Source organism: Argopecten irradians, chromosome 1 (genome assembly GCF_041381155.1).
Source record: "Argopecten irradians isolate NY chromosome 1, Ai_NY, whole genome shotgun sequence".
NCBI lineage: Eukaryota > Metazoa > Mollusca > Bivalvia > Pectinida > Pectinidae > Argopecten > Argopecten irradians.
The window spans coordinates 65,885,175-65,908,864 of record NC_091134.1 but is presented as its reverse complement, the minus strand read 5'-3'; the positions used below and the strand labels follow the sequence as shown (position 1 = coordinate 65,908,864).

Here is a 23,690-nt window from a genome sequence, read left to right as displayed (position 1 = left end):
TGCGACAGGTTAAAACTGAATAACTTCAATTTAGTTTATTGAAATTTCACTGTCTAGAGGATAAATAATGAATTAAAGCAACTGAAGACTAAGAAAAGCAAAGAACAGACCAAAAGAAGGCAAAGAACAGCAAAGATGGCAAAGAAGAGTCCAAAGGATAGACCAAACACCAAGGATGGCAAAGAAGAGTCCAATGGATAAGATCACCAAAGAAGGCAACTGGACAACAAGGAAGGCAAAGGACACCAAGGAGGAAGGAAAAGGACAGTTCAGATAATAGACTGCCAAGGAAAGCAAAGGACAGCCCCGAGGATAGACCACCTAGAGAGACTACCAAGGAAGGCAAAGGACAACGCAGAGGATAGACTGCCAAGGAAGGCAACCAGACACCAAGGAAGGCAAAGGACAGTCTAAAGGATAGTCATAAATGAAGGCAACCAGACACCAAGGAAGGCAAAGAAGGGTCTAAAGGATAGTCATAAATGAAGGCAACCAGACACCAAGGAAGGCAAAGAAGGGTCTAAAGGATAGAAAACCATGGAAGGCAACCAGACTTCAAGTAAGGCCAAAGGACAAAGACAACTTAATACCAAGAAAGGCAAAATCAGCCCAGAGGATAGACTGCCAAAGAAGACCGCCAGACACCAAGGGAATCAAAGGACATCCCAGAGGACAAACCACAAAGGATGCCAGAGGAAAGATTAACACCAACACAGGCAAAAGATAGACAAGAGGACAGACCAAAAATGATTGCAGATGATGGACCAGAGACACCCCAACAATGATTGCAGATGATGGACCAGAAGATATTCACTAACGAGGGCATAGGACAGACTAACAATGAGGGCAGAGAATGGACAAGAGGACAATCACTAACGAGGGCATAGGACAGACCAACAATGAGGGCAGAGGATAGACAAGAGGATAGACCAACAATGAGGACAGAGGATAGACAAGAGGACAGACCAACAATGAAGGCAAAAATGAAAGATACTACAGTAATACAGTAAACTTTGAATACATGTACCATCAAAGTCACTGAATTTATATAGAACACGTATAAAAAGCCTATTTTTTTTTTTAGAAAACCACACACAAATTTTGGTTAATTTCACACTGAATTAATCTCACCATAGTCAATGATTAATGAATACATTTATTAGCAAATAATGTATTTACCCGTCATCATCGCCGCTGTCTGAGTTGAGCTGGAGACTGTGTAGAAATGAGTTAGGTATACTAGGGAAGGCTGGCTGATTGGATGGTAAAGGAGGATGGATCACCCCTCCATTACTTTCTGGTGTCCCATTTACACTGCCGACTTCCTGTGACTCCATCAGTTCTGGCATTTTCACATGTTTCATCTGCTCTCGTTTCTTATTCAGGTGATCCTGTGGATAGGAGATTAGCACTGTAGAGGTTATATGAAATAGGAACATAATGGATAGTCGAGGTGTTACAAACACCATCTATCTAATCAACCTGCAAGTCTGTACACTAACTACATAATTGATTTTTTAATTAGGTAATTACAAGTAAGGATACACACCCCTTACAGTGAGTAAAACTGTTCTCACTGGCTATCATGAATTGAATCATGTACAACAAATAAGGTCTTCTGTTATCAAACTGTTTCAATGACTGAAATGTTATTAGCTTGAACTGTTTTAAATCAATAAGGATCAAGTTTATATATTATATTCAAATTTTTGGTCAAATACCATGAAAATCATGACATACCAATAAATAATCTTTTTTCCAGAATGAGAGAGAAGAAATAGTATTACCAACATATAGCACCACTTTCAGAACTGTCTCCTTTACAAAAAATAATACCAAACTGCACACAGATTCCAAACAGAAGTCTTTCATCTGAGTAGAGAGGCTAAAACTAATTTATGCTGATATAACAATAGGTGTTTAAAACAACAGGTGTAAACAACAACAGATGTTTCCTTTCCGTTAACCAATCTAGCCTGGAGTCTTCTACTTGGCACTGGGCTGGACTATAAGTACCTCACTGATGATAAATCTATAGATTGTACCTGCCCAGAATTGGTGGTGTACTAATATTGTAATGGCATTTGTATAAAGAACAAGGTTGGTATTACCAGCCTCTGTTTACACATATAGAAGGGGTGCTAACAGGATGAACAGATGCTTTTCTTGGTAACACTCTGTAGTGAAACACAAGGCGATGGGCATACAATTAGTCAACTGGGCTGTTGTGTATTCCAGCTATAATGCTTACGTAATATATCAATTTTGGTGTCAGACAGTGCCAATATGTTTTTGTTCTTTAATAGTCTATCAACACTTAGTGGTAATTGAAAAGACTGAACTAGAGTACTCTGCCAAACATAGTGAAAACAGATTAAAAACAGGCAAATTTTAACTTAAATGATGAAACATTACATAATTAATTTCATCTGATCTGAGAAACAGAATGTAAATGCTGTCATGGTCTTTGTTAAAGCTTCAATGATTTCAGACAAATACAATTCAACCAAATATTTGTAACCCTATTCAATACTAACTGTTATATACTTCCCAGCTAGAAAGCTCAATCGGGTGATCACCAGACTAGTCCTGAGTTTAATCCATGGTAGCGGCAATGATTAAATTCATATATAGTTACATATGTGACATGGTAAAATTTGTAGCATGCAACAAATCAAGGTAATTGCTGATTTTTAGGTGCATACCATCAAGGTGGTGACCAACACTGATCATACTGAACAACAGATCACTGCCAACTCTCACCCATAGAGCAATATAGAAGTATTTGAGTAAAACATTAATGTCAACCAAAAAACTTCCGCATAGTCTTCATCCAAAGTATCTATGTGTGGTGCACCTCTGTCACAAGGCTTTTGATGCTTAGGGAGGGATTGGAGTACAATACAAGTTTTAAGCATTGAAGAGCCTGCAATTACCTTTATCATTTACTCCTTGTGTTAATAATGAATTTGTTTTTAATAAAAACAAAGCGTCATTTATTAATGTACTGGATAGAAATTAGGAAGGCCTTTGCAAAGTCTAAAGCTACCTATTCTGTGAAGCTCTTCTTTACAGTTGGGTTTGTATAGAAACTGAAACATGACCAGAGAAAAAAATGTCCAATCACCAGTATTTATCTGTTCCCTGCAAAGGCATGACAGAACAAATGTCAGAGCATCAACACTGCACCTATCAGTTCAGTATACAAACTGTCCTCTACATAAATCACATCCAAAATATAAATCTGCAGATAATATCTTAAAAGAACATTCACTCAAGGTTTTGTGATCATTTTCTACACTAGTTCACATATCTAAGTTGTTAATGTGTCTAATGTAGCTGTTGACTTGTCATAAAACTTGAGCAATAAAATATGATAACTTTACCAAATGGTTAAGTCATTAGAATATCATACCTATAGAGCAAATACCCAAGAATGTCTTCCACAATTCAACAACAGAGTAAAAATCCAGTTTTCCTCATTCAACATGAGAGAGGTAAATAATGATGGGTTCCAGTAATGATATTTCCAAAGTTTTACCCTGTAAACTGTATGACACGTAGATGGTGTCGGTCAATACACTCTGTCAAGACCAAAGGTATTATCAATAGATTAAGTGTTATACCAGATATGCTGTATAGCTATCAACATCTTAAGTCAAGGCCAAGGATACTTAGGTACACATAACAATACACACAATTTATACCTGTACCAGCAGGTGATAAATACATGATTATTGAAATAAATTTCCCACTCTTAAAACACATAAATCAATTTCCCAATGTTCAAGACTTCAAATGTAAATGGAATGAAATCATATACTATCAACAATATGTGCCTATGGCCCTCTCTTTGAAAAATTCCTTTGCAATATCAAAATAAGTAAAACTGGAAGAATTAAGTTATGTGTAAGGAAGAACAACAGAAAAACAATGCTACATGTAGCATTTGATAAACACAATGTAAAAAACAAGATTTTAAAGACTATTTGTTTACAATATGATGATAACATGTATTTTGAAGATTCCATTTTATCATAAAAATCTTCCTGGTGTTCCAAATCAATTAAATACTGGCTTTTAAAAGGAAAACAAGAGGCCCATGGGCCTTAGCAGTCACCTGAGTTCGGATACAGAAAGAAACAAAGACACAAAAACACTACATATTTGCCCATCAGGCCCTTGAAACCAGTCAGTGATTTTATAACTGACTTTTCAATCTATGAAGAGTATCTGGTTCCATCAAATCTGTGAATTCAGAAGATTTTTTTCCCTTATTTTAGTCATTTTTACCCCTTTTGACCCCGCCCATCTACCCCTGGAGGTTGGCCAGGACCAATGTGGATATGATGCTAAAATGCTATCACAGGGTAATAATTCTAACCAAGTTTGACCTATTGAAAATTAAGCAAATAATGCTCATAAATGTGTTTTTCCAATATCCATTAAAATAGATTTGACCCCTAATCAGGGGGAAAGTCTGAGATGCCAGGGCCATGAAATTCACAATTTTTGTACAGGGTCTTAAGAAGACCTTCCAATCTATGAAGAGTATTTGGTTCCATCAAATTTGTAAATTCAGAAGGAGACTTTTGAAATTTTAGCCATTTTGACCAATTTTGGCCCCACCCTCTGGCAAATGGGGGTCGGCCAGGACCAATATGGATATGATGTTAAAATACACTATCTCAGGCTAATAATTCTAAAAAAGTTCATTTCCTATAACAAATGACCAAATAATGCTCAAAAATGTCTTTTCCCTATATAAACAACAGGGGGGAACGTGAGACCCCGGGGTCATATAATTCAAAATTTTTGTAAAGGACCTCAAGACCTTTCAATCTATGAAGAGTATTTGATTCTGCCATTTCTGGAATTTCAGAAGATTTTTGAAGTTTTAGCCTATTTGACCCCTTTTAGCCCCATCTCTCAGGCTCCTTGGGGTCAGTCGTGGAAAAATTGTTAATAGGATTCAATGGTCTTCTCATACTGATAATTCTGACAACATTTGACTTATTTTCTATTACAGATGATCAAATAATGCTCAAAAATGTCTTTTCCCTATATAAACTATAGTAAAATTGACCCCCTCCCCAGGGGGGAACGTGAGACCCCAGGGTCATATAATTCACAATTTTTGTAAAGGACCTCAAGACCTTTTAATCTATGAAGAGTATTTGATTCTACCATTTCTGGAATTTCAGAAGAAGATTTTTGAAGTTTTAGCCTATTTGACCCCTTTTGGCCCCACCCCTCAGGCCCCTGGGGGTCAGCCGTGGAAAATGTTACTGTCGTGTCGGTCTAACCGTTGACAAAATAACTAAGGACATAGTCATTCAGATCCCCCGCCAATGGAAATATCAAAGCTGAAGTAAGTTTGATTGTGGAGACTTATGTGTATGAAAAAAAACCAGGAAAAAGGAAGTTGAGCTAAAGAAAGATGGAGTATAATTCAAGTAAAGCGGGGCTGCAATTGTTGAATCAGGTATACAGCCTTGACATTTACATTAGACTATATACACAAAGATGGGTGGAGTTTTGCAAAGTAACATTTACCATTTACCATGATATTTTCAGCAATGTTTCCATGGTAACCGAAAAAGTGCAAAAAATGAAAACCTAAAAATAGCAAAAGGTACTACTAGACCATAAACAGAATGTGTCTATGAAGTTTCGTGGAAATATCTCTGCTGGTTTTAGAGTTATGCTCCGGAAATGAACCTGCTACAAAAATATGATATTTTCAGCAATGTTTCCATGGTAACCGAAAAAGTGCAAAAAGTGAAAACCTAAAAATAGCAAAAGGCACTACTAGACCATAAGAACAATGTCTCTATGAAGTTTCATGGAAATATCTCTGCTGGTTTTAGAGTTGTGCTCCGGAAACGATTCTTACACAAAAATCTGCCATTTTCAGCAATGTTTCCATGGTTACAGAAAAAAGCACAAAAAGTGAAAACCTTAAAATAGCAAAAGGCACTACTAGACTATAAGACTAATGTGCCTATGGAGTTCCGTGCATATATCTCAACCTGTTTCCCAGTTATGCTGCGGAAACGAACCTGGTACAAAAATATGATATTTTCAGCAATGTTTCCATGGGTACAGAAAAAGTGCAAAAAATGAAAACCTAAAAATAGCAAAAGGCACTACTAGACCATAAGAACAATGTGTCTATGAAGTTTCATGGAAATATCTCTGCTGGTTTTAGAGTTGTGCTCCGGAAACGATTCTTACACAAAAATCTGCCATTTTCAGCAATGTTTCCATGGTTACGGAAAAAATGCAAAAAATGAAAACCTAAAATTAGCAAAAGGCACTACTAGACCATAAGACCAATGTGTGTATGAAGTTTCGTGGAAATATCTCTACTGGTTTTAGAGTTATGCTCCGGAAACCATTCGCAGGACGGACGGACGGAACCCATTTGTATATCCCCCGCCAACTTCGTTGGGCGGGGGATAATGAAGTAATACCTCGGTATGTTGAGCGACAGTATTATCAACTGGTCGAGTGGTTCTGTCAATTGTCTGACAATGTTCTAGACTTTGAGAGGCAATATGACTGTGCCTGATAAAAAAACGTGTGTGGAAGATCTTATGCTAACGGGGTGCTGACGGACGGTAAACTTCGTAGTGAATTACTTGATTTTCATTATAAACTAAAGGATTATCTTTTTCATGAGATTAGTAAAAATACCCAACAACTGATGTTACGAGAGGAGGTTGTCACAAGATTATAAAGAATGTGACTGCATGCGGGACATTTAACCCAGCTACCTGTTTATCGGTACCCAAGCGAAATTACCAACGAAGTCTTAAGTTTATAGAATAAATAAAATCCGTAGTGAATTAAAAGTACTTTGATATTTAAGAAGTTGATTGATAAAGAAACAAACAGAGGTAAACTTACCGCGAGGCGGGCCTCACGGCAGCCATTACTTTGTTCTCGAAGTAGCCTAACAGGTTAGCTAATGTTTGTGACGCACATTCCCTACCATAAATTATGCTAGCGATGACGCAAAAAGTTATCCAGTCTAACCTGGCTGAAACACGGACAGCAGCTCTTGAAAACCGCGTTATCGCATTTAATGCCAGAGCTTTCTATGAAGAAACGTCTGTTGTAAAAACTGCGGGTAGGCCTAATAGAAAGTATGGACACATCCTGCAGTTCTTTTGGATACGGTAATACCCGATGAGTTCAGGATAGATCTAGTTCTTATGAGTACGGTAATACCCGATGAGTTCAGGATAGATCTATCACACGAGGGTCACACATATCACACGATATAAGCCACGCCCACCAACCAATCAACTCGCGTTTAGCATTATATTGTAACCCAGTATGCAATAGTATTGTGCAAGTTGCGCGGCGAGTACATCACTGTCATCGTCAATGGTTAGACTGACATGACAGTAATAGGATTCAATGGCCATCTCATACTGATAATTCTGACAACATTTGACTTATTTCCTATTAGAAATGACCAAATAATGCTCAACAAGAGATCCCAGAGGGATCTTGGCGCCCACCAAAGAAAGATCTATGTCTGACAATGGAAAGAGGGATCTTTTCCCTGCTTTTCAAACTTTTTCAAACATATGACATATAAAATTTGAGACAGATCGCTATGGTACTTTCTAAGAAATAGTGGTAACAAACTTCAACAATGAAATCTAAGATGGCGGCCGGTTGGCCATCTTGTTTACCGATCAGTCCCGAAAGGCATTATGCATCAGTCCTAAAAGGTACTATGCACAACTAGGGTACAAGGGGAACCTACACATAAAATTTGAGAAAGATCCCTTCAGTACTTTCTGAGAAATAGCGGTAACAAACTTTAACAATCAAAATCCAATATGGCCGTCGGTCGGCCATCTTGTTTACCGATCGGTCCCAATTAACAATATGCACAACTAGGGTCCTTGGGGAACCTTCATATGAAATTTGTAAACGATACCTTCAGTACTTTTTGAGAAATAGCGGTAACAAACTTTAACTATCAAAATCCAAGCCATCTTGTTGACCGATCGGTTCCAAAATGCAATATGCACAACTAGGGCCCTAGGGAAACCTATATATGAAATTTGAGAAAGATCCCTTCAGTACTTTTTGAGTAATAGCGGTAACAAACTTTAACTATCAAAATCCAAGATGGCTGCCTGTCGGCCATCTTGTTGACCGATCAGTCCCAAAATGCAATATGCACAACTAGAGTTCTAGGGAAACCTGTACATAAAATTTGAGAAAGATCCCTTCAGCACTTTTTGAGAAGTAGCGGTAACAAACTTTAACTATCAAAATCCAAGATGGCCGCCTGTCGGCCATCTTGTTGACCGATCGGTCCCAAAATGCAATATGCACAACTAGAGTCCTAGGGGAACCTATATATGAAATTTGAGAAAGATCCCTTCAGCACTTTCTGAGAATTAGCGGTAACAAGAATTGTTAACGGACGGACGGACGGACGGAAGGACGGAAGGACGGACCACGGACCACGGACGAAAGGCGATTTGAATAGCCCACCATCTGATGATGGTGGGCTAAAAATGTCTTTTCCCTATATAAACTATAGCAAACTTGAGCCCCTCCCCAGGGGGGAACATGAGACCCCAGGGTCATAAAATTCACAATTTTTGTAAAGGACCTCAAGACCTTTTAATTTATGAAGAGTATTTGATTCTACCATTTCTGGAATTTCGAAAGAAGATTTTTGAAGTTTTAGCCTATTTGACCCCTTTTGGCCCCACCCCTCAGGCCCCTGGGGGGCAGGGACCATATAATTCACAATTTTGGTTGACCTTTGGCTATGGAAGGTTTCTGCAAAATTTCAACAAATTTGGTTCAGTAGTTTTGGAGAAGAAGTTGAAAAAGTAAATTGTTTATCGCCATACGACGGACGACGCACAACGCACGACGACGGACAAAAGGCGATTAGAAGACTTTGTCTCAGGTGACCTAAAAAAAGTTAAAGCCATCAGAAATAATAAAACGTGTATGATAAGCAAAATATAGGTTAAAATAAAGGACACTATGCTCGGCCTGGAACATTAAAAAAAAATGGCCATCTAGAAAAAAATGCTTTTTAACAGCGAAATGAAAGCCAAGAACTTAAGTCTAATGGGAAACCAACTAGTTCACATCCCATGTTCATATACCAGGTATATCAGTTTTGTACCAAGGGTACTAATTAGGTAAAATATGGTATACTGAAGTCATTGTATAAATAGAATCTTGTCTATTCATTTGTATTCTTCAAACAAATAGCTTTGAAGTATTACATAATCTCCTGCTATTGATATGATAATTAAAACATTATACTGAAATAAGATTCCAAAATGATTCATGCATTTGTATAAATGTTAATTTGTCTAAGGTGGCCACAGGAAAAAACCCACAACCTGCTGTATTCATTTAAAATTATACAGAATCTTGATTCAAAATTAAAATACAGCCAAAGCAAACTGGAACTTTCAATTGTTTCAAAATTAATTGAATACATGTATTATCAATAACTTACAGATGTATTTTTCTCCACAAGGAATTTTCCTGGATATCCAGAAACACACAGTATAGTCTCACAATTTACTTATATCCGAGGTTATGATTTTTGATCCCAAGTTTGTAAAAAGGAAACAGGACATATTTCATCCAGATACATCATCATCCTGGTGTCAAAAACACTACAGATAGAAGTCCAGATAAACACTCAAATTCAGAAGTAAATCACATTGAAATATGACAAAACCTTACATAGGTCGGTCCTGATGAAAGAGTTAATTTTTTATCTCTCTAACCTTAGGCTAACATGTATAAAACACATCTCTTTACCACCGCAGGAAACCAACAGGATGTCATCTACAAAGTCTACTAGTCTAGTCAAACATTTCCACTGTCACAGTAATTCATCCACTAAACACCCACATTAACACAGACTAGGGTGGGTATACATTATAGAATGAAGAAAACTAGATGAAATATTCATTCACCTTCAATGTACCGAACAGAAAACCCACTTTCATTCCTACTAATGTCAAAGCTTTTAGTTATCAGGATATTTAAGCATTGAACAGTCACCAGATGTTAGTAAATCAGAAATGTATATATATAGCTCTGATAGTTTCATGTATAATGATATGGTTTACTGATGACTTGTAGGGTAAATGAATAACTTAATCTGTAGGAACTATTCATTCATATAAAAATAGATTTAAATTCATTTGAATATCTAAACTCAAAGATGGTAACTAAGTTGATGGACTTACAAGAGGCCCAGAGCACTCCGGCTTAATTCTATATACTTTACAAGATACTAGAGCAAAAATGATCACTCTTATACATTTCTTATATTTCACTAATGGACTATGTATGGTTTGGGCCCTTTTTGGCCCCCCCAATCCATGAAATTTTCAAAATTGTTATATTTGGGGGCCGAAAAGGGCCCAAACCATGCATAGTCCTTTGGTTGTGATAACAAACTGGCATCAAGGATAGATAACAAATACTGCCAAACTTCTATCAATATCCTTACAGAAGGGAACAGTTATTTCAGCCAATCAGAAACAGTGGAGGCCATCTTAGATGCTTGAAACAAGATAGGCCATCAAGAATTACATGGCTTGCATTATTTGCCCACTGACCTACCCCCATTGCATGGCTAGCAAATACAATTTTACTTAAGGCTTTGATGTTGCGCTAGTATTTAAGGATTAAGAGACTTTAATCCTTATATTTACTTATTAAACTCCAAGACTGTTGTTGTCCTGACATAACGTTTCCATTTGAGTACAACCAAAAATGTTACAAATACAAATAGGATGTACATTTTGAAGTGAACAACACAGAGTCGCAGACACACAACACGTAAACATTGCGACGTCATTGAAATGTACAAAACTATACATTGTGCAACATTGTATATTTACACGAAAGCATTGCTCAAAGAGATACGGTAAGATTAACAATGTAACGTTTCTACATGTGTATTTACACACGTACGTATATATGTGTTCAAACCTATTTTGATACATATTCCTTGAATGTACGATCGGTACTAAAAACACCCAACAGTTTCTGATGTGGACCATCATAAATTCATCCGCGCGGCTCCAAAATGCGTGTGACATACTCAATCTATCGAGAAATGAAGTTGAGAAGCCTTTGGTTGAAATCAACGGGGTTTATACTATCAATTCACCACTGACTGTAAATATTCATAAATAAAGGTAAGATGAGTCATAAGTTTCTATGTCACCTTGATTTCTGTCAAAAAAGCTTGGGATAGAAAAACTACTTTGACATGATATCGGTACAGGTTAGTGAGTGTCTATGAATCTCACCTGTAGTGTCGTTATCAGGCAACATAGCTGGATAGTTACATTTGAATATCAGTCCTGCTGTTTATCCCAGTGGCACTTAGATTAAGGACTTGTGGCCAGATACACAGTCTTATCTACATAAACACTGACATATGGTCTCTTGTGTTTTCACGATAAATAATCACTTGATTGTCCCTAATGCTTTGTCTTTTTATCAAGGCCACTGTATATTTGTCTTCAATAAGTGCTTACCTAGGCTGCAAAAAATATCAATTCGATACTTTGTAAACATACAAATACACCTTGTGTGCATTCATGCAGTGACTGTTGTAGGTAATGTACCCACCGTCAACATACACAACTTGGAGCTCTATGTTACTGTCACAATTAAAGTCTGATCAGAATGACCTGTGGATTTGAACTTTAATTTACATATTGATTAAAGACGAGTGAATATCTATATCAAAGAATACAAGCGTATCTTAAGTACTATGTACATACCTATGCACATCAAAACTGAATCATGGACATAGACAATGTACATTCAAAAGATAAAAGTCACTGCAACCTGAGTAAATAAGTCCTGAAGCTGTTTTTAATTTAGAGAGTGTTATCATTTATTGGTCAATATACACAAAACTTGGTAAAATTAGACTAAATGATAAACAAAGTTGTTTCAAGGCATACTGTAAACCTTCAAAGGACTGAAATAAATAAGTTTCCCATAATAAAAGGCAATTCAATTACCTATAGATGACAAACATAGACAGTTTTACCAAAGAGGTTATGAGTAAACTAGTATTAGATTTGAAGATATATACCACTACCAATGTTAACATTACAGACTATCCTATCAATTGACAGCTCCTGGGTAAAACAAAGGAAAGAACAGTACAATGTCATAGACTCCTAAATGTCTTAGCCAGCTCTAGTCCTTAAAGCTATTGATCTTGTGTATATTGGGGAGCATTGGAATTTAATGGCTGTAAGCACACTCTGTGTAAATAGCTTCATTGTACAGTTATCATCAAGGACTAATAACTGATCCTCCAAAATATGTTCATAAATACACTACTGCCATATTATCAATGATCCCCACCACTCCATAAACTATTGAATGGCCGAACAGTATATTTTCCCAATCTCCATGTTCCAAAATATTATTGTCTTCTATTGTGTTCTAAACTGAAATTTTCTAACATAAAAATCTGTGAAACATCACAGATTAGCTTTGCTTTTGCTTAGTGTCTAAGATCCTAGCTCTGTAAAATGTTTGTTTGGAATGAATACTGTCATATTACAATCTCTCCACTAAAGTTCCATCATGGATGCTACATCAAGAATTTATCTAAATGTTCACAACTAGAAATCAGAAATATTCATGTTAGCAAAGTTTGTTAAGAATTATGTCGGCCATTCTTGATATTAACTGGTAACACTTAATTGAAATTGAATACAATTTACCAGATAGATATGGAGGTACCACTAATAAATCAAGAACCAATATCCTCCTCCCTTTTTTATGGCAGATAAAAGGCAAAGAAAACTATGCAAATAGAAAAAAAGGATATCCAGAAAGTTATTATAGAGGGTATAGCTACATCGCAATAACACTTTTGAATACAAATGTAACACATTATGATTTCTAATGAGTCTCATGATTTGTTTAAAATATATCATAGCACAGTGACTATACTGTTTGAAAAGATTTTGAACTCCAAAAATGTTTTTCAGACTAAGGAAATTAAATCATAGTTAAACTAGCTTTGGAATACTTTACTTTATATGTCATAAGTGCAACAGAAACCTTTGAGTTATCAGGAATATTAGAAATTACAAATCATCATTTGGCTAGCAAATGAAGTCATACATATTTCTGTGTGTTTTAAAACAGACACTTAGATAAATCTTACCTGACAAACTCAGAATGGTTATCTTAGCTGGTGAATGAGCTAGTCTTTTAGTCCATACAAATCAATAGAACATGAGGGGGACATGGGAGGGTCTCCACCTTAGTCTCTGTGACCTATACTACTTCACCGTCAGTAAAAGGGAAAGCCAGGACTGGTTATCGGCCTGCCTGTAGCTGGGACAATACAATTGTAATGCCATTTACACTTGAGATAAATAATATCAGAGGACCGAGCCATGGCCAGACAAATACACAACTGGACAGTCCTTGTCACCAGATACCATTGCAGGCTTCAGAGTAAACATCAAGGGCGGAAAACATTGAGAGGTTGCCAGGAATGTCGGACATGTCGGGTAGACTGACAGGTATAGGTAAGGGACGTGACAAAAACATCCCCAACAAATCATCCAAGTCCTATAACTATCAACAGATCACAACAATGTATCCAAAGTTGTGCCATGTTTGAGGGGGTCCTGTTTTGACGGTTGTATGACTGATTGCTCTCTGAACACAGGAATCATATAAGGTCATGATCAAATGTACTTCACACATCACGAGAAGCTCAGAGTAGACTATAACCACCCCCACAGGAAAAAAGCCGATGAGGAAGATGATGATAACAGTAACAACAAGATAATAATTACAATGACAACAAAAGTTATAAAGAGGAAATGAGGAAGGAAGATAAGTTTGAAGAGACCCATACTAAAATAAAGAGTCAAAAGTACATCTTAAAGAAACCTTTTCTAAGAAAACAGGAATGAAAAATACTGATAACAAAATAAATGTGGACTCCCAAAACTTTTCTGGAAGTAAATGGAAAGGGAGGAAAAATGAGGAGTAACAGAATGATAATGGGTAAAAGATGGTGGAATGGACACATATATTCATTTATACGCGACAATTTTATATTTACACAATAAAGTCACTGATGACGTCACAAGCTAAATTGATTTCCTCCAGGTGACAGGGCAGCCTGCGTGAGACCTTTCAAAGCAAAGGTACATTATATCAGATATCAAGCAGTTCACACTTTGCGAAACTTATCAGCTAATTTCACGGCAACTTAACAATTTGAATACAAATTCTTGTTACACTTTAAACATATTCATAAATTCATGGCCAATTTATAAATTGATTATGCTCCTCAGTATGATAGGGATATTATCAATGCCTCTCCCGTGTGCCCCAGATCACATACCCTACATATTATGTTTGTTTGGAACCTTTCCTGTGCATTACTGACCTGTGCATTAGGAGTAGAAAGTACAGGAATGCAGGACTTTGTTACTGCTTCTCCACTTTTAAACAGAATTTATAGTGCTAAAGAAAATATATTCACATGAATATTTTAAGATGATTCAGCTGTTTACATATCAGTTTCCATATTTTTTGATATATACATGTACATGCATTTGCATCACTTAAAAGGTCTTGATTTTTTTAATTCTATTTTTTTTTATATTTTGTATATATCCTTTATAGCTTAGTAAATTTATTTATAAACTCACTGATCTATGATAAGTAATCGACAATTAAAACTGACCTACCACATTTGCCATATAAACGCACAAGGCTCTAAAAAAAATTAAAAAGGGGCTCCGGATGCTCATTTGTGGACGAAAACTTCTAAACAAGAGGCCCATGGGCTTTAACGGTCATCTGACTCATTGCACAAAACAACAAAGTCACAGTATAAAGTATTGGTTAAAGATTAATATAAACAATACGAGGAACTCCTTAGTTGAATATTTAAGTTTCTGAAATAGGTCAATGTCATTTGTTGAACAAACTAAGTAGCCCTTCATCCATATATGGTTGTAACCCATTTATGGATTAATATAAGGAGGAGTCAGATTTTAAAGCCAAATTTCAGCAAAGCTTCTATTTTGTACTATCCCCATGGGTCTTAGCTCGGTCCTTTATAAAATATGATTGTCCTCACCTGAAGTTCCCCCTTCTGAATCAATTAAAACCCCTATAGACCAATTTTCCTTGAGATCGGAGACGGAAACCTGAATACAGGAAGTGGGTCAGCGGCCATCTTGGAATACTAAAATCTTCACAAAAACGTTTGCATGTTGTTCGGCATCAATTTAAAACCCCTATAGACTAATTTTCACTGAGACCGAAACCTGAAAACAAGAAGTGGGCCAGCTAAAATTAAGAAAATTTGCCCTTTTGGAGCCCCACCCCTCAGCCCCTAGGGGTCGGACCAGACTCATTTATATAAAATATGATTGTCCTTCCCCAATGATGTTTCGCACCAAATATGGATGAAATTCATCCAAGGATGAAGGAGGAGTAGGATTTAAAAGCTTAAATTAAGAAAATTTGCCCTTTTGGGGCCCCGCCCCTCTGCCTCTAGGGGTCGGACCTATCTCATTGATATAAAATATGATTGTCCATCCCGAATGATGTTTCACACCAAATATGGATGAAATCCATTCAAGGATGAAGGAGGAGTAGGATTTTAAAGCAAAAATTAAAAAAATTTCCCCATTTGGGGCCCCACCCCTCAGCCCCTAGGGGTCGGACCAGGCTCATTTATATAAACTATGATTGTCCTTCCCCAATGATATTTCACACCAAATATAGATGAAATCCATCAGAGGATGAAGGAGGAGTAGGATTTTAAATCTAAAATTAAGAAAATTTGCCCTATTTTGGGCCCCATCCCTCAGCCCCTAGGGGTCGGACCAGGCTCATTTATATAAAATATGATTGTCCTTCCCCAATGATGTTTCACACCAAATATGGATGAAATCCATCCAAGGATGAAAGAGGAGTAGGATTTTAAAGCTTAAATTAAGAAAATTTGCCCTTTTGGGGCCCCACCCCTCAGCCCCTAGGGGTCGGACCAGGCTCATTTATATAAAATATGATTGTCCTCCCCCAATGATGTTTCACACCAAATATGGATGTAATCCGCTCAAGGGTTAAGGAGGAGTAGGCTTTTGTATAAATAGTCTTACGCAAGACGCACGGCGGACGGCGGACGACGACGGACAAAACACGATGACAATAGGTCATCCTGACCTTCGGTCAGATGACCTAAAAAGCTAGTCAGATCTTTACACATTCTGTACTCATGGCTCATTAATCTGTTACAGTAAATATGCATATGCCTTTTTTATTTTGAGACACATTATGTTGTGATTAAAAAACTCCAAAGTTCATGTAATATTGGTTGCAATGACATGTTATAATGATCACACAGTTGTTAAACATTTTTTTCTCTCTTTCATTGTCAAATCTAAGGGATCGGGTCATATAACTTCAACTCCTTCTCCGGAATAGGGGAGGGGTGCTTATAGGGGGAGAGTGCTAATTACGCGGAATACTGTATATAGACTTCAAAGTAATTACCCTGAAGTAGAGAACTAGATTGGTAGACTGTAAGGGTACTATTACTATTTTGCCAAAGCTCCCATACTTCAAACAAGATGGGTCAATCTAAAAATACAATCAATTATATAACAATGCAAATCACCAACTACCGTATTTGGCACTTAAATAGGTTTCTGGTAGCATGTGCACTGTATACTTCTTTTCAAAGGAAAGGAAGTTGTGCATAGCTATAAATAATGAATCACCCGGTTACTGAGAGGAAGTCATTACTAAAAGTTGCAGCAGACGAGATAACATCTTGTTGTGCCTGATCAGCTAATTAAAATGCAAACCAAATAAACAAATAACTAAAATTGATAAAAGCAGCAATAACATTGAAAGTTAAAGGGACTACATCGTTAAAAAATCATGTAATAAAAGATAAAAAAAATTATAGAACTAAAAATTATTGTAAAAGTTGTGTACTTTGTGTTAATAACAAAATTTAAAAGTTTGTATAACAATTTTGTTCAAAATGGAGAAAAACTGAAAATAAATAGAAATGACCTAGTCACTATTTCATATTATTATCTTTCGGCGAGTGTAAACAACCCCTATGTGCATGCACGACGCCTGAACATTCAAAACATCCGATCGAAGGAAATCTCATCTGTCTAATGGACATATCTGCTATCGACTGAAAACACAAATTTATCGACTACAGGTTCTTGATTACTGTGTTAATCTAATAAACGCTGAAACGTATGCAGAAGTTTTGTGAAGAGTTTCAAAATGTAAATAATCCTATACTGTACAGGTTTTTGTAGCCATAAAGAAGGGTTTTCATTATATTATATGGTTTTATACTTGCTTCTACCATTATTTTATTTTTCATTTGTCATGATATTAGGTACTAATAGCTAAAAACTAATAATATAGGCATGTTTAGCGGACTAAGTAAGTATGTGTATTTATTTTATCATTGTATCAATATTTGACACTCCCATTCCATTGTATATCCTTAGTTATAGTGTCTATCCGTTTAGTGGGCATTCCCTATATATATGTCTAGTTATAGTCTTTATCCGCCTAATGAACATTCCTTATATAGCCCTAGTTATAATATCTATCCGTCGAATGGAAATTCCCTATATATCTTTAATTATAGTGTCTATTCGTCTAATGGGCATTCCCTATATATCTCTAGTTATAGTCTTTCTCCGTCTAATGGTAATTCCTTATATAGTCCTAGTTATAATATATATCCGTCTAATGGAAATTCCCTATATATCCTTAGTTATAGTGTCTATCCGTCTAATGGACATTCCCTATATATACCTAGTTATAGTCTCTATCCGTCTAATGGACATTCCCCTACATGTTACTAGTTATATAACTTTTTCCATCTGATTTACTTAAAAAAAATCAGCCTTACTATATATCTAAATCTTATATGTACTTTTATGTATTCAAAGCAAAAATATACCTTACATATACATTGTAAACCTATGTACATGTATATGTTTGCTTAATAATGTACATATACATAATGGGTGAAAATACCTCTCACTTTTTGTAATACTCTAAAGCTTCATAGAACGTATGCTGTTTTACTTGGCAATGTAGATACAGGGGCGTAGGAAGCGGGGGTGGGAGGTGAGGGTCGGGGTTGGAGGGGGTCGGGGGGGGGGGGGCCCTTGAAGTCAGTCAGTGATTTTATAAATTTGACTTTTTAATCTATGAAGATTATTTGGTTCCATCAAATAAGTGAATTCAGACTTCAGTAGAAAGATTTTTGAAATGATATCCATTTTGGCCCCTTTTGGCCCCACCCCTCTGGCCTCTGGGGCCGGCCAGGACCAATATGGATATGATGTTAAAATGCTATCTCAGGCTAATAATTCTAACCCAGATTGACTAATTTCCTATGAAAACTAAGCAAATAATGTTACTAAATGTGTTTTTCCTATATAAACTATAGTAAATTTGACCCCCTCCCCAGGGGAAAATCCGAGATCCCAGGGCTATGAAATTCACAAATTTTTGTAAAGGGCCGTAAGACCTTCAAATCTATCAAGAGTATCTGGTTCCATCAAATCTGTGAATTCAAAAAGAAGATTTTTGAAATTACCATTTTGACCCCTTTTGGCTCTGCCCCTATGGCCCCTGGGGGTCGGCAATGACCAATATGGATATGATGTTAAAATGCTATTTCAGACTGATAATTCTAACCCAGTTTGACTAATTTCCTATGAAAAATAGGCAAATAATGTTCATAAATGTGTGTTTCCTATATAAACTAAAGTAAACTTGACCCCCTCCCCAGAGGGAAACATGAGTCATATTATTCACAATTTTTGTAAAGGACTTTAAGACCTTTCCATCTATGCAGAGTATTTAATTCTACCAGTTCCAGAATTTCAGAAGAAGATTTTTAAAATTTTAGCCTATTTGCCCCTTTTGGCCCCGCCCCTCTGCCCCGAGGGGGTTGACCAGGACCAATATACAGTTGGTAGTAGACTAAAGGTTACACCCTTGTGCACACAGAGTGCACAAGATTTAGACTACAGGTAGACACGGAGTGCACAAGATTTAGACTACAGGTAGACATGAAGTGCACTACATGTGAACACGGTGTCCACTACGGGTGGACATGGTGTCCAGGTACATTCAGACCTAGACAGACAAGTTGATGAGTTATATCTAGGGATCAGGGGAATACATTCTTCAATTTAAAAGAATACATAATTATAATGTTTTAGAGATTTTTTTTTTTTTAATTACAACATCTACAATGAAGTGTACAGTATATATAACTATACTTTATTTTTCTTAGTAAATACATCTCTGCTACATTAATAAAACCTTTACACGGCAAAAGTAAAAAAGATTGATTTATGTTCATTAAGTATATGTCTATTTGATTTTATATCTGTAGTTTCCATTTCATATCTAAAATATATAACGTTTTCAAAAGTCAATGTATTATAGGTAGATTGCATTGAATATATATATCATTTACATGAAATACAAGCATTTTCACAAGTCAAAAACAACTGTGAATTGCAGCATAAACCAGTCTTATTGTGCTTTTGAGACACTTTTTATTTTTTATTTCATAATAAACTATAAGTAATACAATCATATACCGGGTAATACATAGCTTTTAAATTAAAAAAAATTTGATGCATATCAATCAGTTATCTAGCGATACCCTTCTAGATTACCTTTCATTAAAATATATATACACTTGTATATTATTTTTCTTTGCTAATTTAAGTTCTAAGCGTTGTGTACGTAAAAATAGTTTAATTACGTATCCTTTATTAAAAACTTTATTATAAAAAGTCTATAAAAGACCATGCAGAATTAAATCCACTTCAAACTATGTGACGTCCTCCACTTATTGGTGGCTAGTCTACCTACAAGTACCCAATTCAGCTTGTTTTGATTCTTCATTACCTGTAAACACAATATGCTCAACCCCGCAAGTTATCTTGACCATATATTGCGTCATGGTCCAATAATTATAACTTGTCAAACATACAGGTAAGCCAGTATTCAGCTATATAGGTACCTCACGGAGACCATCGATAGATATAGCCAGAGGGCAGAATCGTTGCCTTCTGTGTTTGCACGGCTTCATGAGAATGGGGCAGTATTATTTGTGTACATGTGATTTTTAGAAATTGTTACAATGGAAGTTTATTAAGACAAACAAATATACTTTACCGTTTAAAAATCATACAGGTTTATGAATTTGAAACACATAAATACCATTCTTATTCAGTGTTCCAGCTAGGATTTGAAAAGGGCAGGGCGCTGGGCAAAAAAAAGGGCATTTTTTTCGCGACATGAAAATTTTAGGGCATTTTATATACGACATACAGCTAATATCAGAAACAACTGTATAATATGTATATCATTGCATCATAATCATCAATGATTCTAATATCATTACCTATATTATGGCATCAAGTAGACTTTGGGAGTGTTTTGTGAATTCTCCAAAATGTCTGAGACATAGAAAGAAAATGTTGACTGTTTTGATAATGATTCGTTTAATTTTTATTTGGATTAACATGTACAGGATGCCACAATATCTGCTTTGTTTCAGTTCTGTATTTGTCTCTGTACTCTCTGCTGATTCCTTAAGTCTTACTTCAAGAAACATCTTCCATATATTTGCCTTTGCAATGTGTGTTGTCATTTACAAAGTCCATTCAGTCTCGCATCAAGTAACATTTACCAAATAAGTATTATAAATTGCCACAATTTGTCTTTAAGTGATCATGTGTTTACCTTTGTTTCAGAATTTAGTTCTATCCATGAGCTTGAATGGATTTACAGAATGAAAAGAGAAGAAACAAAATTCTTTCAATTAAATTAAATTTATTTAACAACAAGTAAATGTTGAAAACAATGTATCCACATATACAGCTCCCTGTAATCTCACCATGCACTCAGTAGACATACCTACACATCTCTCAGACATTACAAGTTATCAATATTAAAACAAATACACACTATATAAATTGTAACAAAGTTGCATGTCCAAATTAAGTAGTTGACAACAATTGACTTCAAAAAGAGTTCTTTGATAAAAGTATGTGTATATATAACCTAGGAAAATTGTCACACATATACTAAATCAATGACACACAATAAAATAAGGCTGGTTGTGAGGTGTTCATAAGTGAAGCTAGCGCTGGACATCAGGAGTACTAGTCCTCAGCATCAGCTTTGTCATCTATGAAGTAGAAGGAAACTCTACAAATTAAAAAGAAAACAAAAATATTAAACAATTGGACCATTATTCAAGCTTTATTCTCAATGTTAATTATTTGAAATTGCATGTCTCTGAATTAACGTTTAAGATAGGCCTACTGGTCATGAAATAAATAAGTATTTCATACGCAATGAACGAAAAATACGGCTTGTAGTAATACTTTTTGTTCAAAGTAAGTTTGAATAAATGTATAGGATTAAATGAGGAATTCGATGACTGAAATAACTCCATTTATTTTGATGATTTGTGCCTGGACTTAACGAAGCTCGCACTACCAGAAAATATATAATTAAACAACAAATTACGCAAGATATCAATTCCAAAGTGTTATCGGTGGCATAGAATAATAATTGCCAATTCACAATCTCGCTTCTTGATCGATAAAGCTTCTTATTTTGTGAATTTATTTACTTTTTGCACATCAAAGAAAAGCCGACACGCGAAAATGCTACGCCGATTTTGAAGCAATCGAGGCAAAAATGCATCAAAATACATTACGAAAATTGCATATAACTACATACCTGAACATCCACAAAAGATCGTGACATTTCTTTGCCGATTTGTTGAGTTCTTGGCAAGTTTTGAGTCGGAAGTTGAAGACATCAATGATATGCGCGAGCAAACAGGAAGCAGGAAGTTGTGTTAGCTAGACTTGCTAAGTCCCGAATTTGAGCCGACGATATCAGGACAGTATATATGGGGAAATCGAAAAAGGGACAGGGCGATGGGAAAAGGGGCAGGGCGTTAGGAAAAAGGGCAGGGCGCCGCGCCCTGCTAACCCGACCTAGCTGGAACACTGTTATTAGATACATGTACATACATGTTGGAGAGCCTGGGTACACCGTACACCGTATTCTGGGGGGTAGAATGGGATGACGTAAAAATTAGCTGGGAAAACACAGTAAGTGATGCTGAATACACCTCAATTATTGTCATGACAGGCAGCCATGTAGTGGAGATGACGTGAGCTGTACAATGCGTTAATCAAGCATGTCAGTCACAACCATGCATTTCCCAATAATACATGTATTTTGATTTTTTTTTTTTAATTTTAATATGTAAAGCTTCATTATCAAATTAATTAAAGTGCAACAACCAGTTAAAATACATGTCCCTATTGACGAGCATCGTTGTAAAACTGTGCGTATTTGTATGATGAGTACAATGTATATATGTAGATAGGCATCCTCGATATTCCAGGGGTTCCGATCACTTACGATTTCTACACCCCTGGACTATCTCATAGTAAAACTGTAGGCAACTGGAAAGAACAGGTAATTTAGTCCTTTGATGTACATCAAAAGAACCGTATAATGGTACACTGTGGTTGACTGTGTGACTCTGATGTTAGGCGTCGCTCTCTCTGTAGTCTTCAAAGGAAATCTTTGCTGGCCTGTGATTGGTCAAATGTTTTCAGCCGAGCTGCCTTCAATTTCACTATGAGATAGTCCAGGGGTGTAGAGATCGTAAGTGAAGTGATCGGAACCCCTGGAGTATCGAGGATGGTAGATAGGATGCCACCTAAGTACAGCATGCTATAAATGGACCTCCTGGGGTTGGGATAAGGTACGTGGTACGTATACAGGTGTTGTTAGCTGTGATACACCTGACTTAACATTATATTGAAGGGGGCCAATGAAGGCCCCAGGCCCCAGTCTGACCAATGTTAGGTAATTTAAATTATCATACCCGTGTGGTTGATGGAACAGTCCAAGTGACCATGGCAACTGCAGTCCTAGACTAGCGGTCTACCTTTCGAGCAGGCATATTTTCAGTTTACAATATATACTGTACATGTATGAATCACGCATTTTGTTACCACGTAACTCACATGGTTTGTAAAAGAAGGTTAGAATAGGATATTGTCAAATTATCAGTTTCTGAAATTAAAACAAATTGACAAATTCATAATCTAATCAACAGCTATGTATTTACAGTTTAAATGGACAGAAGTTGACTTTATTTTGACTCTGTCTATTTAATTTATCATCAGGCATGTGACCTACATTTTAGTGATCGGTCCTTTGATCAGTGTTGATGCTAGCAAGCAGCCACATGCCCAATACTAAATTATTACTTTCTTAAGCCAGTGCTTACAGGTTCCTCAATCGGTTGACACAATAGAATGCAATTTCGAATGCCATCTTTTAACGTCTATGGACGATTTTTCACATTTCCAATGCTTTGCAATGCACCAGGTTCTATTAAGCAAATGCACACGTATACACATTTTACAGGGCTTAAAACTATTTTGCACACCTTGCCGTTTTGAAAACTATATTTGATTTCGATGCATACAAAGTTAAAACATATTATGAAGGACTTAATCTGTTTATGTTTA

General features: G+C 36.2%; 1 protein-coding gene across 3 annotated transcripts in view; it reads right to left on the bottom strand.

The window, feature by feature from the left end:
- The window catches only part of LOC138305816 (uncharacterized), a 161,026-nt gene that overhangs the window by 80,606 nt on the left and 56,730 nt on the right, over positions 1-23,690 (bottom strand). For all 3 annotated transcript variants that reach the window (XM_069246096.1, XM_069246089.1, XM_069246084.1), the window contains exon 26: positions 1,180-1,391. In XM_069246096.1, coding sequence (XP_069102197.1) covers positions 1,180-1,391 — 212 coding nt within the window. The remainder of the gene's footprint in view (positions 1-1,179; positions 1,392-23,690) is intronic.